The sequence below is a fragment of the Bos javanicus genome, chromosome 6 (genome assembly GCF_032452875.1).
Source record: "Bos javanicus breed banteng chromosome 6, ARS-OSU_banteng_1.0, whole genome shotgun sequence".
In the NCBI taxonomy this organism is placed as follows: Eukaryota; Metazoa; Chordata; class Mammalia; order Artiodactyla; family Bovidae; genus Bos; species Bos javanicus.
This window is the reverse complement of record NC_083873.1, coordinates 22,515,077-22,533,236: the sequence shown is the minus strand read 5'-3', so window position 1 is coordinate 22,533,236 and position 18,160 is coordinate 22,515,077. Positions and strand designations below refer to the sequence as shown.

The following is an 18,160-nucleotide window of genomic DNA, read 5'->3' as shown; positions in this document are numbered from 1 at the left end:
AATTGATGTGTCCATTATGAAAATCAACTTGGAAGTGACTCAGAAAAACTAAAAACAGAACTATCATAAAATCTGTCAATTCCACTTCTAGGTATATATTCAAAGAAAACAAAAACACTAATTCAAAAGATACATGTACCCCATTGTTCACTGCAGCATTGTTTACAGCAACAAAGGTGTGTAAGTAATCCAAGTATCAATCAATAGATGAATGAATAAAGAAGATGTGGTGGCTTCTGAACAGCAGAGGAAACTATAAACAAGATGAAAAGACAACCCTCAGAATGGGAGAAAAATACATCAAGTGAAACAACTGACAAAGGATTAATTTCCAAAATATAGATGCAGCTCATACAACTCAATACCAGAAAAACAAACAACCCAGCCAAAAAGTGAGCAGACCTAAACAGATTTTTCTCTAAAGATATAGATGACTAATAAACACATGAAAAGATGTTCAACATCACTCATTATCAGAGAAATGCAAATTAAAACTACAATGAGAAATCACCTTACAATGAAATATGATGGTCAGAATGGCCATCATCAAAAAATCCACAAATAACAGGTGCTGGAGAGGGTATGGACAAAAAGGAACCCTCTTGCCCTGCTGATGGGAATATAAATTGATACAGCCACTACGGAAGATGGTATGGAGACCTCTTAAAAAAAACAAGGGCTAAAACTACCATCAACCCAGCAATCCCACTAAAAGGCCTATACCCTGGGGAAACCAAAACTGAAAAAGACACACGTATCCCCAAGCACTATTTACAATAGCTAGGGCATGGAAGCAATCTAGATGGCCATTGACAGGTGACTCGATAAAGAAACTGTGGTACATAAACACAATGGAATATTACCAAGCCATAAAAAGGAACTCATTTGAGTCAGTTCTAATGAAATGGGCGAACCTAGAACCTATCATACAGGCTGAAGTAAGTCAGAAAGAGAAATGTATTGTCTGAAAAGAAAGTGAAAGTGTTAGTCGCTCAGTCGTGTCCGACTCTGCAACTCCTGTAGCCCACCGGGCTCCTCTGTCCATGGAATTCTCAAGGCAAGAATACTGGAGCGGGTTACCATTCCATTCTCCAGGAATTTTCTCAACCCAGGGATCGAATCTGTATCTCTGCATTGCAGGCAGATTCTTTACTATCTGAGCCACCGGGGAAGCCCAGTATCGTCTATTAATGCATACATGTGGAGTCTAGAAAGATGGTACTGACGAACCTGCTTTCAGGGCAGAAATGGAGATGCAGACACAGAGAACAGACGAATGGACGTGTGTGCAGGGGGAAGGAGGAGAGGGTGGGACGAATGGAGTAGTGTGGAAGCGTATATACTACCATATGTAAAATAGACAGCCAATGGGGATTTTCTGTGCGACTCAGGGAATTCAAACCAAGCCTCTGTAATAACCTAGAGGGGTGGGAGAGTTTCAGAGGGAGGGGACATATGTACAGCTATGACTAAATCATATTGATGTATGGCAGAAACCAATGCAATATTGTAAAGGAATTATCCTTCAGTTAAAAATAAATTTTTAAAAAAGACGTGGTATACATATAGACAGATGTAGATATACATACATATGCAATGGAGTATTAGATGCCCATTAAAAAGTATGAAATTTTGCCATTTGCAACAACATGAATGGGCCTGGGGGGGGAGGGGTATTATGCTTAATGAAATACATCACAAAGAGAAAGACAAATAATCCATGTTATCACTTATACGTGTAGTCTAGAAAATAAAACAAATGGATGAATATAACAGAACAGAAACAGACTCACAGATATAGAGAACGAACTATTGGTTATAGGTGGGGAGAGGGAAGGAGGCAAATGCAAGATTGGCATAGGAGTTTAAGAAGTACAAACGACTATGTATAAAATAAATCAGCTACAAGGCTATACTGTAGAGCACAGGGAATACAGACAGTACCTTAGAACTTTCAAGGGAGTATAATCTATAAAATTTAGAATCACTATATTGTGTACCTGAAATTAATTGTAGACCAACTATACCTCTTTTTACCTATTTTTATTAATAGATAAATAATAAAGTTAATTAAAAAAAATAAAGTTACTTAAAACTCAAAGTCTCTTTTTTCCATAGGCACAAATCCTCTGAGTGAAACAAAACAACAGCAATCACAAATACGTCTGGTAGGGTCAGACTGACGGGGGGACACCCAAACTCATGACAATTAATGGCAGTTCCTAAAGTACAGTTAGAAGCCGTCAAGAACCTTCAGAATCTTGTGCCTTGTTGGCATGTGCAGTACGCTAAACCCACAAACTAAACTCTTTCAACACGCCTCTTCTTCTTCATGAAACGCTGCATCGAACAACTTCAGAGAGAGGTATACAGTGAGAGAAAGGGAGGCGATGGGGAGAGGGGGAGAGAATGGGTGTCACTTTCAGAATTCACCAGTGCAAGCTGTTGAAACGGAGGAACACAGTCTTGAGGTTCAGCTAGAACTAATTTCTTTAGGTTTTGCAAAATTTTGACTCTCCAGTACTTCAATTCCAACTCTTAGTATTTCCCCTTAAAAATAACAAGGGGGAAAGGGACGGAGGCCTATCAAATTAGAACTACGAAATGAACTAGAACATAGAAAGCTCTAGAACGTTTTCCCATAAATGGAAAATGACTCAAACCTGAGATAACTTACACACTCTCATTAGGACATCCATTACACGGAAAAGACTTCAAACATGAGATTCCAGCCATGGAGGCCAAAAAAAAACGACAATCAGGAGAACAGCAATTGAAGCAAAAAGTCAGTGATACACACTTCCGTTACTAAACAGTGACACCTCCGAGAGATGGTGACCCTCTCCTCGAAAGCACTGACCTGCCAAAGCTTAGAAAGCAGGAAAATTCTTACTCTAACATCATACTCTTATATCCTTTCTGAAAAACACAGAGTCATTTAAGGGAAGAGTTATAAGCCTGAGCTCTCCCATTTCCTGAACTGAACTCAACTTCAGAAGACACCACCTCATCCATAGACAGGAAGCAGGGTCGGGCTCCTAGTGTCTCTGAACAATATCTCTCTGTCCAGTTTAAGCATCCCAGAGAGGCTATTTTGCTAGCATCTACCCCTGCTGCTGCTGCTGCTGATATTGCTGCTAAGTCACTTCAGTTGTGTCCGACTCTGTGCGACCCCATAGACAGCAGCCCACCAGGCTCCCCGTCCCTGGGATTCTCCAGGCAAGAACACTGGAGTGGGTTGCCATTTCCTTCTCCAAGGCATGAAAGTGTAAAGTGAAAGTGAAGTCGCTTAGTTGTGTCCGACTCTTCGCGACCTCATGGACTGCAGCCTACCAGGCTCCTCTGTCGTGGGATTTTCCAAGCGAGAGTACTGGAGTGGAGTGCCATTGCCTTCTCCGATCTACCCCGATTCTCATTCAATACCCTTTCTCTGGTTGATATTGATAAAGAGGCTGATCAGGGAAACCTGTCCAAGATTGCAGTTCCCCACAGGAGATGAGCATTCATCGAAACACGTGGGGAAAAAACCCCATGATCTGCATTCACAGCTCAAGAGCCTCACCCAGCAAAACCACCCTTTTATTTTATGACTTTGCCTCATTTTTGACCCAAAACTTTTGTTCATATCATTAACTGAACTTGGCTTCAAATCACCTCTAGTGATTCATTACTACACCTTAATTTTTTTAATGCACCAAAATAAACAAAATAATTCAAACTGCAAGTACCGTGTCAGCCATCTCACCTGTTGCTCAACTGAACAGGTCCAACTGACAACCCTTCCTACTTGTACTTCTGACTTGACTCCCTTTCCCCTCAAGAGACAAACAGGGCAAAATAAAGATGATCGGGTGAACTTAGAGGGGAATCAGTAGTAAAGGGACATTTTTAACACTTAGCTGGGTTAGACTTTCCCACAGTTGAATTCTCCTGAACAGAAGAGGTGCTTATGTAAATTTCCTTTTGTCCTGGGAAGTCCTCTTAAATAAATTCAAAATTCTAAGCAACAATGAGAAGAAGCTGAGAGCGGGGCTTCCCAGGTGGCCCTAATGGTAAAGAACCCACCTGTCCATGCAGGAGATGTATGAGACATGGGTTCGATCCCTGGGTAGGGAAGATACCCTGGAGGAGGGCATGGCAACCCACTCCAGGATTCTTGTCTGGAGAATCCCATGGACAGAGGAACCTGGCGGGCTACAATCTATAGCGCCATACAGAGTCAGACACGACTGAAGCAGCTGAGCACGCACACACGTGGCTGAGATATTCACGCACGAATCTATCCCCTCATTTGCCTGCTTTTGTGGCCGCACAGAACAGAACTCACAGTGAGGCTGCCTCTCGGGGTGGGAGAGGTGGCCGGAGGTCAGAGACTGGCAGCTGAACAGCCTCCCCTCCCTGGAGTCCTGTTTGGGTTCACTGGCCGCCTCCAGCTCTATGCTGCCTCAGCGCCTCTCCCCACAGGTTTGGCTTTTTCTCTCACACACAAAGAATGCTAAAACACTCACCTAGAGAAGACCAGGAAGGAGCCTGCCAGATGTCATTGAGCTGCCAATAAAGCGCCCCCATGGTGTGCCCTTTTCCATTCACTATCTCGCTGCGACTGCGACGGTAGAATTCAGTTTCTGTTTTGACACACTGGGCCTGCATCACCTGATTCAGGGGAAAACGGTAAAACACAGGTGTTTCCAAACGAACTTATCTATGAAACAGAAGCAGACTCACAGATACAGAGAACCAACCTGTGGCTGCCAAGGGGTGGGGGTGGGGTTGAATTGGGAGTTTGGCATTAGTAGATGCAAACTATTACATTTAGAATGGATTTAAAAACAAAAAAGTCCTTCTGTATAGCACAGGGGGGGCTTCCCTGGTTGCACAGACAGTAAAGAACCTGCTTGTGGTGCAGGGGACCCAAGTTCAATCCCTGGGTCATGAAGATCTGCTAGAGAAGGGAACAGCTACCCACTCCAGTATTCTTGCCTGGAGAATTCCATGGACAGAGGAGCCCGGCAGGCTACAGTCCATAGGGTCACAAAGAGTCGGGCACAACTGAGCAACGAACACAACAACAATAGCACAGGGAACTATATTCAATATCCTGTGGTAAACGTAACAGAAACGATGAAAAAGAACATGTACATGTATAACTGGATGACTTTGCTATACACCAGATACCCCCAACATTGTAAATCAACTAGAACTCGATTTTTCAAAAAAAGAGAAGCTTAATCCATTGCCAGACAAAAACAAAACCTACACAGGTGTTTTTGTTTGAGGTAGGCTGTCTAGATTCGAGAAAAATAAGAGGCTTGAAGAAATTGGGGAATTTAATTAGCATTCTATATACGATTATTATACTAGATCTGGGACCAACCCTATGAGAAGCTCTTATTTATAATGGCTAGGTTTGGGGGGAAGCATGGTGTTTGGTTTATCATAACAATAGGTAATCATGGAAATAGGATGGTGTAAAAGTTCTCTGCCACTGATGGTGGGGGCAATGACAGAAAACAAAGACTCCAGAAAACAGAAACAGAGCCAATGCTTTATGGAGTCAGATACTAAGTTTCAGGCAGTGAGCAGTTTTACTAACACGTTTGTGGCTACTGGGAAAGGCTAGCCACTCCAGTACTCTGGTCTGGAGAATTCCATGGACTGTATAGTCCATGGAGTCACAGAGTCGGACACAACTGAGTGACTTTCACTTTCACTTTGTGACTATTAAGAAAATACTTTATTAAAAAAAATCTGTAGGAAAAAAAAACTTTATTATGACTGATATTGTCAAATTCCTAACCCCTTTTTTTCTAGTCAAGCAATTGTTTTTATATCATGACTTTGATAACGTAAAACTTATGAGTGCAGTTCCTTCATCATAGCAGAACAGATGGTAACACTGCAACAAAGAGATGAGTAAATTTAGTTCTTGTTTAAGAGGCACAAAAGAACTTCCTATAGAACCCTTAATTACTGTCATCATCACTGAAAACCCAGTCTCCTTTACTGCTGCTGTTACTGACATTGCAAGTATCACATCTCTCAGCTTGGAGCTGTAGTTCGGCAAGGCTCACAAAGAGAAGGTCAGCAGGCTCAGAGGAGAGGTCACCAAGGAGAGCCTGGAGAGACAGAGCTTCAAGGAAAAGGACAATCTTAGAGTAGGGCCTGGGATTTCACAGAAGAGGAGAAAGAGGGACGCACATATGGCCACTGGAAGACTAAGCTCAGAGACCTTCCTAAAAACTGAGAAAAGCTCCAGTGAGGGTAACACCTTTAGACAGAGGAGGGGTGGCTGGGGAGGAAGTCACAGATGAAGTTAGAACTTACATGAGGCAGAGCTGTAACACTCCAGAAGGGTAAAGCAAAGAGAAACCCAATGGCCATTCAATACATATTTAATAAGTACCTACATTACATATTACATGCTGTTAAGGGTAAGCCACTCACCCAGCAAAAAAGAAACAGCCCATCCTTCTGGAGCTTACTGACTAGTATAGAAGACAGGCCTTACCCGAAGAATCACACAACTATATGGAAACTTTGAACAGTCATGAAGGCTAAGAAAGAGAGGTACACGATGTTAGGAGCCTGAACAGGAGGGGAGATGGGTCTAGCTGAGCAGTGGAATTGGCCTCAAAGGAGAAAGAAAAGAAAAGAAAAGGGGCAGAATTCTGCAGCCAGAGGAGACATGCATGATGAAAGGAGGATGCACAGCAGAGAACTGCAAGAAGGCAAAGCAGCCTGAGCCCAGAAAGCTGGGAGCAAGGGAAGGTTTGGAATGCATCCTAAAGGCAACTGGAAGTCACAGAAAGCTTTTAAGCTAAAGGGTGAAGTGATCAGACCTGCATTTCCAGCAGGTGACTCTGATCACTAAAAGCAGTCAAGAGACTAGAGTGGATTTAGGGAGATCATTTAGAAATCTATTACCAGCTTCTAGGCAAGAGATGATACTAGCTGTGAGCAGATAAAGAAATGCCTTTCCCATTTAGGAAGCAGACCATTGGGACCACAGCAATGATAACAGGCAAAGAACACTCCAAAGAAAGTAAGAATCTCACAAAGAGAAGGGGGAGGGTGCCAGCTCAAAAGGACCACAGGATACTACCTGAATATATCAGTCTATCACTAAGTCAAGGAGTGAAATAGAAAAATAGGCTGAAGGGCTATGATCTATGACAGTCAAATTAATCTGCAATTATGAGCTAGGCTGAGACCTGGGACCCTTTACTGCAGTACTGGCTTCTGAACAAATGTCTTCTCAAGCAACAGAATACAAAGAAACAATAAGAGACTAAAACCTACTCACACATGCACAGTTGGGGCAAATTATGAACAATAAGATACAAAAAGGCCACCAACCAACTATCATTTCTGAGATGCTGGGAGGAAAAGCAGGGTACCACACATGGTCTCTGCACACAGCACCACCACAGGGCTGAGCAGACCACCTAAATGATGCCTCCTGCCCAACTCACCAATCGGCCTCCATCCTCACCCACGTTTTCGGAGCCAGGCAATCAAGGGCATCTGTTACTTGTTTTCCCTCCCTCATGCTGCAGCACAAATCCCAGCAAAGCCTTGCCTGAATTCTCATCCGACCTCATCAATTTCTAGTGATGAAAGAGTCCATACCCAGGTGAGTAACAGCTGGACTCGGGATGTCTATACAAGTTCCTTATAAAACATAAGGATCTTATCTGAGCTAAACTAAAGAAGACAGAGAGTTATCTACATCTAGGCCTGGAAAGCTATGCACAGAGAAATCAAGTTCTTTCATTAAATGTTCAAATGTTTGTTGAGTTATCAAAATCATTGTTGCAGAAAAATTTTTAGAAAGTTCAGTGAAAATAAAGCAGGCAAATGAAATCTCAGTAGAAGCAGGGCAACACCAATTACAATCCATGCCCACTACAGACCTCACATCATCATGTCAGTATGGAAAGCAATCTTGGTATTTGTTTTTAAAATTTGATAATATCTTACCTGGACCCCCAAATAATGTCCCCACCAACCAAGTGAAAAGTGTCCCCCTGGGCACAAAATCAAGGCAGTCCCTGCCCGGTAGCATGCACACCTGAGGCTCTGAAAGAGAAGTTTCTTGTTCTCCTCCTGAGATTCCTGAGCAATCATCAGAGGCTTTATGCACTGTGTGTGAAGGGGTCATGGGAAAAGATAAGGAAGGCTTCATCACACCAAAGAGTAACATATAGAGAGAGGCAGTCCGTTCACCAGACAGTCCGAAGTTCTGGCCTAGCCCCAACAGGCTGAGCACAAGCATCAAATGGCAACCACGGACACTTTGCTTTGGGTGCTGGCCTACAATTCTGGAACTCCCAGGACCTGAAGTGTCTTCAAAGTTTGAGCCATTCCTGATACACCAAGGGAGCCAAAGAACCTGCAATATTCTGCTACGGGACTTCATTCCGCACGGACTCATAAGCAGAAGGGAAGGAGGGGTGTCATTCAAGAAGTTTGGGACTAGAATCTCTTTCCTTGCATCCAGGTTTAGAAAACAGGGTGAACAGGAGAGAAGTGAAAAACAGAATTTCGAGGTGGGAAACAAAACATCAGTGTGTACTAGAGTAGGAAATTAGGTCATCTCTTTCAGGCAAAAATACAAGCTTGAAGACAAAGCCATACTCATTGAAACAGTCACGCTCATGCTTAGTTAGATCTGATCCAAAGGACGATTAGATGATTTACTGATGGCTTTGGTAGAGGTGACCTGCATTTTCTTCAAGGTGAATTTAAGCTTCTTTTTGGCGGGGGAGGGGGAATACAAAGAGCAACACTTTTTTTTTTAACAATCCAAATTCTTTCAGATCTTTGTTAATATGTATTATAACTTATTATATTGTAACATATATTGTAATACTTTGGCCACCTGATGTGAAGAACTGACTCATTGGAAAAGACCCTGATGCTGGGGAAGATTGAAGGTGGGAAGAGAAGGGGACGATAGAGGATGAGATGGTTGGATGGCATCACTGACTCAATGGACATAAGTTTGAGTAAGCTCTGGGAGTTAGTGATGGACAGGGAAGCCTGGCATGCTGCAGTCCATGGGGTCTCAAAGAATCTGACATGACTAAGCTTCATGGGAAATAGATGGGGAAACAGTGGAAACAGTGTCAGACTTTATTTTTTTGGGCTCCAAAATCACTGCAAATGGTGACTGCAGCCATGAAATTAAAAGACGCTTACTCCTTGAAAGGAAAGTTATGACCAACCTAGATAGCATATTCAAAAGCAGAGACATTACTTTGCCAACAAAGGTCCGTCTAGTGAAGGCTATGGTTTTTCCAGTGGTCATGTATGGATGTGAGAGTTGGACTGTGAAGAAAGCTGAGCACCGAAGAATTGATGCTTTTGAACTGTGGTGTTGGAGAAGACTCTTGAGAATCCCTTGGACTGCAAGGAGATCCAACCAGTCCATCCTAAAGGAGATCAGTCCTGGGTGTTCATTGGAAGGACTGATGCTGAGGCTGAATCTCCAATACTTTGGCCACCTCATGCGAAGAGTTGACTCATTGGAAAAGACTCTGATGCTGGGAGGGATTGGGGGCAGGAGGAGAAGGGGATGACAGAGGATGAGATGGCTGGATGGCATCACTGACTCGATGGATGTGAGTTTGAGTGAACTCCAGGAGTTGGTGATGGACAGGGAGGCCTGGCGTGCTGCAATTCATGGGGTCGCAGAGTCAGACACAACTAAGCAACTGAACTGAACTGAAGTTCTGGAGTTAGTGATGGACAGGAAAGCCTGGCGTGCTGCAGTCCATGGGGTTGCAAAGAATCTGACATGACTAAGCAACTGAACTGAACTGATTGTAACTCATGCATTTACAGTTTTGTATTCTACTCAGTTAATTTTCACCTATGAACACTTCCATGAGACGCACTGGCATTTTCTATATATCTCTGTGCTTTAAAGGGTTATATAGTTATAGCTTGAGGAATCATTCTCCAGTGATTATTAGGCATTTGAATGGTTTGCAGCTTTTTCTTTAAATACAAGAATTAAGAACATTTTATGTTCAAATTAATCTCTTTGCTTCTTGTGTTGTCTCTCTTGTCAATATATGACAATATAATGTCATATAACATGTCAATATATGACAAAATAATGCGATAATACAATTTCAATATAATGTGTCAATATATGACACATTTTAAAGTCCTGGTTGCATGCTGCTCTATTATGTTCCACTTGAGAGATTGCCATAAGCTAGTAGCCTGCAGTCAGGGCTCAGCCCACACAGGTTTTAATTGGCTCACAGAGCAGGTGCTTCTTGTCTCTCATTGTTGTTGGTATTATAGTTTAGTGTCTTAAGTCAAGGCCTGTATACTCCATTTTGCCACAATCACCAATATTTACACTCTCATCCATTTAAATTACCTGCTGGGCTCCTACAAACATTGAGTTTTCAGTCCCTAAACTACTCCAACTCTCAGAATCACTTGCAAAATATATTTACTTCTGTATATCTAACCATTTCTGAGCTGTCATTTACCTTGTCTGGCTTAATAAGTAAGCATTAGCGATTCTTTTATACTTAGAAAAAAATTTTAAGGCAAGCAGGACTCCTAAGCCTTGATAGGAATGAAAAGAAAAGAGCACTAGGTAAGCCCTACCTCATAGCCGATCACACCAGAACTTGATGTGAAAGTGACCACCAAGGCTCTTCAGGGCCCCGGGTTCTGTCGTGTGCACCCTGGAGCACCCTCCACAGACAGCTGGTGCCATGCCTGGAACACGCATCTGGGTTTATCCATACCAGCGGGTGCCAGTTAGGGCTAATGAATGACACCTTTGTTCATAAAAATGCAGAAGACCATTGCCCACTGTCCATCTTAAAGGGAAACTGTATAATCCTACTTGCCTGGAAAAAAATCTCTGCAACTGTCTCTTTCCCTTCAAAAATTGTACCCATATTTATACATTCATGCATTTTTCTCCTAAAGAAAACAGTCTTTATACATAAGAAGGATAAATGCTTAGTCATTTCCTAGGTTACTCAGTCCCACTGTTAGCAGACAAATCTTATTTTAGTTTTAGAAATATGCCTATTTTCAGCAGCTCACTTGATTACACTTAGGAAATCAGTCTCCTCAGAGAAACACGGCATGGGAAAAAGAAATGGGACCAGGACAGCAAGACCTAGGTTCCAATTCCAGCTATGCCACTGTGATACAGGTTGCTGTGTATAAAACCCCTATCTCCCCTTCCTCCAGATGGGTAGGGTTATACCTGGGTTATACGCTCAGAACCACACCTCTGCCTTTGGAACTAGGAGTAGCCGTGTGATAAGTTCTCCTGATATATTTACTTAAAATTATCTTGACAATAACAGTCTTCCTATAAAGCCACTTTTAAACTGGATATAACTCATGCCACGCAACTGACTCTTTTACAGTTTACAATTCATTGGTTTTTAGTATAGTCACATGTTGTACAAATCTTACCACTACATAATTTCAGAATATTTTCATTATCCTCCCCCACAAAACTCTGTGCTGGTTAATACAGTGTTATTCCTGTATTATACTGCTCATTCTTCCCTCTCCTCTGCTTCTGGAAACCACTCATCCACTTTCTGTCTCCATACATTTGTCTATTCTGGACGTTTCATGTAAGTGGTATAACACAATACGTACAATACAATTTGTGACTGACTTCCTTCAGTTAGCCTGAAGTTTCCAAGGCTCACCCATGTTGGACTATGTACCAGTACTTCAAACCTTTTTATTCTGCTGGATACTATTTCATTGCATGGATATGCCACATTTTGTGTATCCACTTATTGGTTGATACACATTTAGATTGTTTTAACTTTTCGGCTATTATGAACTTTGGGGCAGAGCTTTTTGGGTGAATATGTTTTCCATTTTCTTGGATACATCCCTAAGAGTAGAATTTCTGTGTCCTATGGTAATTGTTTTAACTTTTGGGACATGGACAAACTTTTTCATAGTAGCTGTACTATTTTATTAATACATTCCCACTAGCAAACCATTTGAGGTTCTAATTTCTCTACATCCTTATCGTGATGGTTATAACTTTATGTGTGAATCTGACTGGGTTAGGGGATGCCTTCTCAGGTCACAAGGGGTTGGACCGAGCACACACACACATACACATGGCTGGTAAACACTATTTCTAGGTGTGTCTGTGAAGATGTTATTGGTGATTCCATAGACGAAGAAGGTCGGTCCTCATGAATGAGGGTGAGTGTCATCACAGGTGGCTGAATGGCCTGGATAGAACAAAAGAGTAGAGGAAGGGTGCATTCTCTCTCTTGAGCTGAGGCACAGCTTCTCTAACTCCCAACACTGGAGTTCCTGGTCACTGGACCCTGGGACTCCAGATCTTACAGCAATGGCGCCTCAGTTCTCAGACCTCAAGCTGAATTATACCATAGTCTTTCCTGGTTTTCCTTCATGCAGACGGCAGACTGTAAGACTTCTTGGCCTCCGTAATCATTTAAGGCAATTCCTATAATAAATTTCCTGTTTTATATATCTATGTGCTAAGTCGCTTCAGTTCTGCCCAACTCTTTGCAACCATATGGACTGTAGCCCACCAGGCTCCTCTGCCCATGGGATTCTCCAGGCAAGAATACTGTAGTGGGTTGCCATGCCCTCCTCCCGGGGATCCTCCTGACCCAGGGATCAAACTCAAGTCTCTTATGTCTCCTGCATTGGCAGGTGGGTTCTTTACCACTAGGGCCACCTGGGAAGCCTCTATCTATCTCTATGTATCATATTTGGTCTATTTCTCTAGAAAACACTAACCAATATACTTAACCAATATTTGTCTCTTTTTTCTTTTTTTAAATTCCAGATATCCTAGTGGATATGAGTGGTATCTCATGTGGTTTTGATTTGCACTTTCCTAGTGACATACTGTGCATCTTCTCATGTACCTACTGGTCAGGTTCACTGGACAAATGTCTATTCAAATATTTCACTCATTTGTATATTAGGTTGTCATCTTCATTACTGTGTTGTAAGAGTTCTTAATATGTTCTGGACATTAGACCCTTATTAGATACATGACTTGTAAATTTTTTCTCCCAATTCATGGATTATCTTTTCACTTCTGTGATAGTGTCCTCTGACACACAAGTTTTTAATTTTGATGAAGTCCAATTGAATTTTTTCTTCAGTTGCTTCTGCTTTGATGTCATATCTAAGACACTGTTACATAATCAAAAGTCACAAAGATCCACACCTATATTTTCTTCTAAGAGTTTCATACATTTGGATCTTTAATCCATTTTAAGTTCATTTTTGTATATAGTGTGAGGTGGAAGTCTAAATTCATTCTTTGACATGTGGTTATTCAGTTATTCAAGCACCATTTGTTCAAAGCACTATTCTTTCTCCATTTCGTCATCTTAGCATCCTTGGAGAAAATCAGTTGGCCATAGATGGGCTGATTTTTGGACTCTCAAGTCTATTCAATCAATCCGTGTCTGTTCTTTGTTAGTACCACAGTGCCTTGATTACTACGGTTTTGTAGTAAGTTTTAAAAGCAGGAAGTGTGTCTTCCAAATTTGTTCTTTTTCAAGATGGTTTCGACTGTTCTGAGTGCCTTGCATTTCTATATAAATCTTAGGATCACTCTGCCCATTTTTCCAAAGACGGTAGTATAATTTTGATAGGAGTTATGCTGAATCTGTAAATCAGTTTGTGGAGTTCTTAACAGTAGTAAGTCTTCCAATCCATTAACACAAAATGTCTTCCCATTTCCTTAATTTCCATCACTAATGTTTTGTAGTTTTCAGTGTGCAAGTCTTATATCTCTTCAGTTAAATATATTCCAAAGTATTTTATTCTTTTTGCTACTATTGTAGATGGTTCTGTTTAGTAAACTTCACTTTCAAACTGCTTATTGCTTAAAATACAATTGATATTTGTATATTGATCCTATATCCTGCAAAGTGGCTAAATTAATTTACTGGTTCTAATAGATTTTAGGTAGTTTTTATGGTTTTCTATATATATAAGATCATGCATCTGCAAATACAGTTTTTACTTCTTTCCAATTTGAATGCCTTTATTTCATTTTCTGGCTTAATTGTGCTGACCAGAATCTCCAGTACAATGTTGAACAGAAGGGACAAGGGAAGGCTTCTTTGTCTTCTTCCTCATTTTAGGGAGAAAGCATTCTTTCCTCCACTATTAAATTTGATATTGGTTACGGGTTCTTCATAGATGGCTCTCTTTCAGGTCGAGGGAGCTCCTTTATCTTCCTAGTTTGTTGAATTTTTTATCATGAAAGGGTGTTACATTTTGTCTAGTGCTTTTTCTTCATCTATTGAGATTATCATTATATAGTTGCTTTTCCTTCATTCTATTAACATAGTATATTATATTGGTTGACTTTCATATGTTGAACAAGTCTTCTATTCCTGAGATAAATCCTACTTTTGATATATAAACCTTTTTCTGTGTTGCTGGATTTGAATTGCCGCTATTTTGTTGAATTTTTTTTTCTGTCTATACTCATCTCTAGTCTAGTGTAGTCGCTCAGTCACGACTCTTTGCAATCTCATGGACTCTATGTAGCCTGCCAGGCTCCTCCGTCCATGGAATTCTCCAGGCAAGAATACTGGAGTGGGTGGCCATTTCCTTCTCCAGGGGATCTTCCCGACCCAGGGATCGATCCCTGCATTGCAAGCAGATTCTTCACCATCTGAGCCACCAGAGAAGCCCATAAGGGTACTCATTGGCATGCAGTCACTTTTCTTGGTATGTCTTTGTGCAGTTTTGGTATCAGGAGAACAATGTCTTCATAGAAAGAGTTTAGGAAGTGACTTTGCCTCTTCTATTTTGGTGGAATATTTTGTGAAGGGTTGTGTTAATCTTTCCTTATGTGTTTTTTAGAATTCACTTGTGAAGCCATCTTTAAGGGAAGCCCTTTAAGTACTAACTCAACTTCTTTAGTTGTTAAAGGTCTGCTCACAGTTTTTTCTTGAGTAAGTTTTCATAGTTTGTGTGTTTCTATGGATTTGTCCATTTCATTTAGGATATACGACTTGTTGCCCTACAGCTGTTTATAATATTCCATAATGACTCTTTTTTTTTTTTTATCCAGTAAGGTCAATAGTATTGTTCCCTCTTTCATTCCTGATTTAGAAATTGAGTCTCCTCTCTCATCTTCTTGGCCAAGCTAGCTAAATGTTTTTCAATTTTGTTGATCTTTTCAAATAATTAACTTTTGATTTTGTTCATTTTCTCTATTGTTCCAATAAGGACTTTTTTAATGTGCTAAATTTCTAATGTCTGCTTTACTTAACTGCTGAAAATTTGATGTTATAATTTAACTAAACACCTCAGTAGTTACAGAATTTCCCTTATCTCAGCTGTAGAGAGATTTAATAGTGTATTTTAAAAAGCAGAAACCTACTTCATTCATTGCCCTGAGAACTTGGGAAAAATACTTAACTGTTCTGAGCCTCTGTTTCCTCGTGTGTAAAAGGAAAACAGTAACAGAGATGTCAGGAGATGTTGTTCAAATTACATGAGAATGTATACGAAGCACCTCATGCCTCAGGGCCAAGTATTTCAGTAGACATGCAAAGAATGCTGATCTCTGCTTGATTGTTAAATTACATGATGTATATGAATACAACATACTAGTGTGTAATATGTGATGTTAGTAAGCATACCTTCATTCCCTTTCTTTACCCACCCTACCCCTAAATTTAAAAGTTCAGCATGTTCTGGATCCCCACCACATTTGCTTACCAAAAAGGAAACTGTTTCAGAGTAGCAGGTATCATCAACACCTGGGCCTACCGCATAGTCTGTTTTTCACCACCCCCTGCCCCCACCTTGCTGCTTATGATCAAGTCACTTGCAATGTAGTAGATTAAATGGATCCCACCTGGAAAATCCCATGGATGGAGGAGCCTGGTAGGCTGCAGTCCACAGGATCGCTTCGAGTCGGACACGACTGAGGGACTTCACTTTGACTTTTCACTTTCATGCATTGGAGAAGGAAATGGCAACCCACTCCAGTGTTCTTGCCTGGAGAATCCCAGGGACAGGGGAGCCTGGTGGGCTGCCATCTATGGTGTCTCACAGAGTCAGACATGACTGAAGTGACTTAGCAGCAGCACCAGCAAAGTACATCACCAAACTTCTAGCGCTCATTACATGCTCAATAAATACACGAAGAATAAATGAAAGCACTAGAGGGGGCTATAAGCTAATGGGTTAGTGAAGACAGTCCACAGGCCAACTTCCTCTCTAGCTGGCTAGCAAGAAACCATGGTGGTCAAGTAAGTCACCTAACAGATTCGTTAGTGTAGACAGTCCCCAAACTAAGCAGCAAGGTCTGTGTGACATAGCTGAAGAGAGTGTGCCTAGGCATGTAGGTTATTTGGAATACAACAGGTTAAAGTAGGACAATGAAAAGTAGGGCAAGATTATTTTGGAACATTAGAAGAATTAAAGAGGTAAGAGCCTAAGGGATGCCTTTGTGGTTGCAAGATAAAGAGAAGCCAGGGAAGGATCTAAATGTAAAGAAACTTATTGCACAGCTTTCTCAGCCAAGAGTTTTCTGAAAGTTGCATACAAAATAGATTCCTTAATAAGTAAGTAAGCAAGTAAGTGAAGTTGCTCAGTCGTGTCCAACTCTTTGCAACCCCATGGACTGTAGCCTACCAGACTTCTCCATCCATGGGATTCTCCAGGCAAGAATACTGGAGTGGGTTACCATTTCCTTCTCCAGGGGATCTTCCCAACTACGGGATAGAACCCGGGTTTCCCACATTGGAGGCAGACGTTTTAACCTCTGAGCCACCACAGAGGTTTAAATTTAGAATTTAATCTGAATTCCTTAATAGAATGTCTTAAAAATTGGCACACAGGCAAGTACCCTGGTTCTTCAGAACAGTATAACGGATTATGAGAATAAGATCAAGAGGTGGGAGTGGGAACAGAGAAAATGGACCAATGATTTACTTCTTGTATGTACACTAAAGATGACTGTTCTAATATGAAAATAATAAGGAAAGAAAAACTTGTTAACATTTCCTGTCTATACTCAGTCAAGAAAGTCCAACACTAAGGATAAACAAACAAAAAATCATAATTCTGATTTCTTTCATCTCAGATCCATCAAGCATCAGAAAGTCTCAAGGTAGAACCAACAAGTCCAGTTCCCAGCCAATGCCTGATAGGAAGCTCATACTTACAGGATCAGACAAAAGTCATCACCAAGAAAAACCACCAATACATAATTCCACTGTACACCAGTCCCTGGGTTTCCCAGGTGGCTCAGTGGTCCACCTGCCAATTCAGGAGACACAGGAGACGTGGGTTTGATCCCTGCGTCAAGAAGATCCTCTGAAGAACGGAATGGCTACACACTCAAGTATTCTTGCCTGGCAAATTCCATGCACAAACGAGCCTGGCAGGCTATCCATGGGGCCACAAAGAGTCGGACACAACAGAATGACTGAAAACACACTCACACCCCAGCTCCTAACTGTGTATCTCCAATGTTCATGAGTTTGAAAATAACAATTATTTCTGTTAGTTCTTTGAATGTGTTTTGAGGAAACAGAATAAAGTAACCACAATAAAATGAACAGCTGGGAGGGGGGAAGCCAGCATGAAAACACAACAGCTGAAAAGGTTCACACATAACACATATGCACAGGAATAGGGACTATCCTATTTCATATATCAAAACTGAGATGCTTTTATAGAATATTGGCCATGAAAAATGGCAGCCCACTCCAGTACTCTTGCCTGGAAAATCCCATGGACGCAGGAGCCGGGTAGGCTGCAGTCCATGGGGTCGCTAAGAGTCGGACACGACTGAGCGACTTCACTTTCACTTTTCACTTTCATGCATTGGAGGAGGAAATGGCAACCCACTCCAGTGTTCTTGCCTGGAGAATCCCAGGGACGGCGGGGCCTGGTGGGCTGCTGTCTATGGGGTCGCACAGAGTCGAACACGACTGAAGCGACTTAGCAGCAGCACATACTTTAAAAGGGACAAATATCTGTACCACAACTTCTTTATCCATTCATCTATCAATAGACACCTAGGCTGCTTCCAGGTCCTAGCTATTGTATATAATGCTACAATGAACACTGGGGTATATGTGTCTTTTTGAATTATGCTTTTCTGGGCAAGTCA

At 41.4% G+C, this 18,160-nt stretch overlaps 1 protein-coding gene across 2 annotated transcripts in view; it reads right to left on the bottom strand.

Annotated features, from left to right (window-relative positions):
• Positions 1 to 18,160, bottom strand: part of MANBA (mannosidase beta) — a 127,382-nt gene that overhangs the window by 13,211 nt on the left and 96,011 nt on the right. For both annotated transcript variants that reach the window (XM_061419512.1, XM_061419513.1), the window contains exon 14: positions 4,509 to 4,653. In XM_061419512.1, the coding sequence (XP_061275496.1) occupies positions 4,509 to 4,653 (145 nt within the window). The remainder of the gene's footprint in view (positions 1 to 4,508; positions 4,654 to 18,160) is intronic.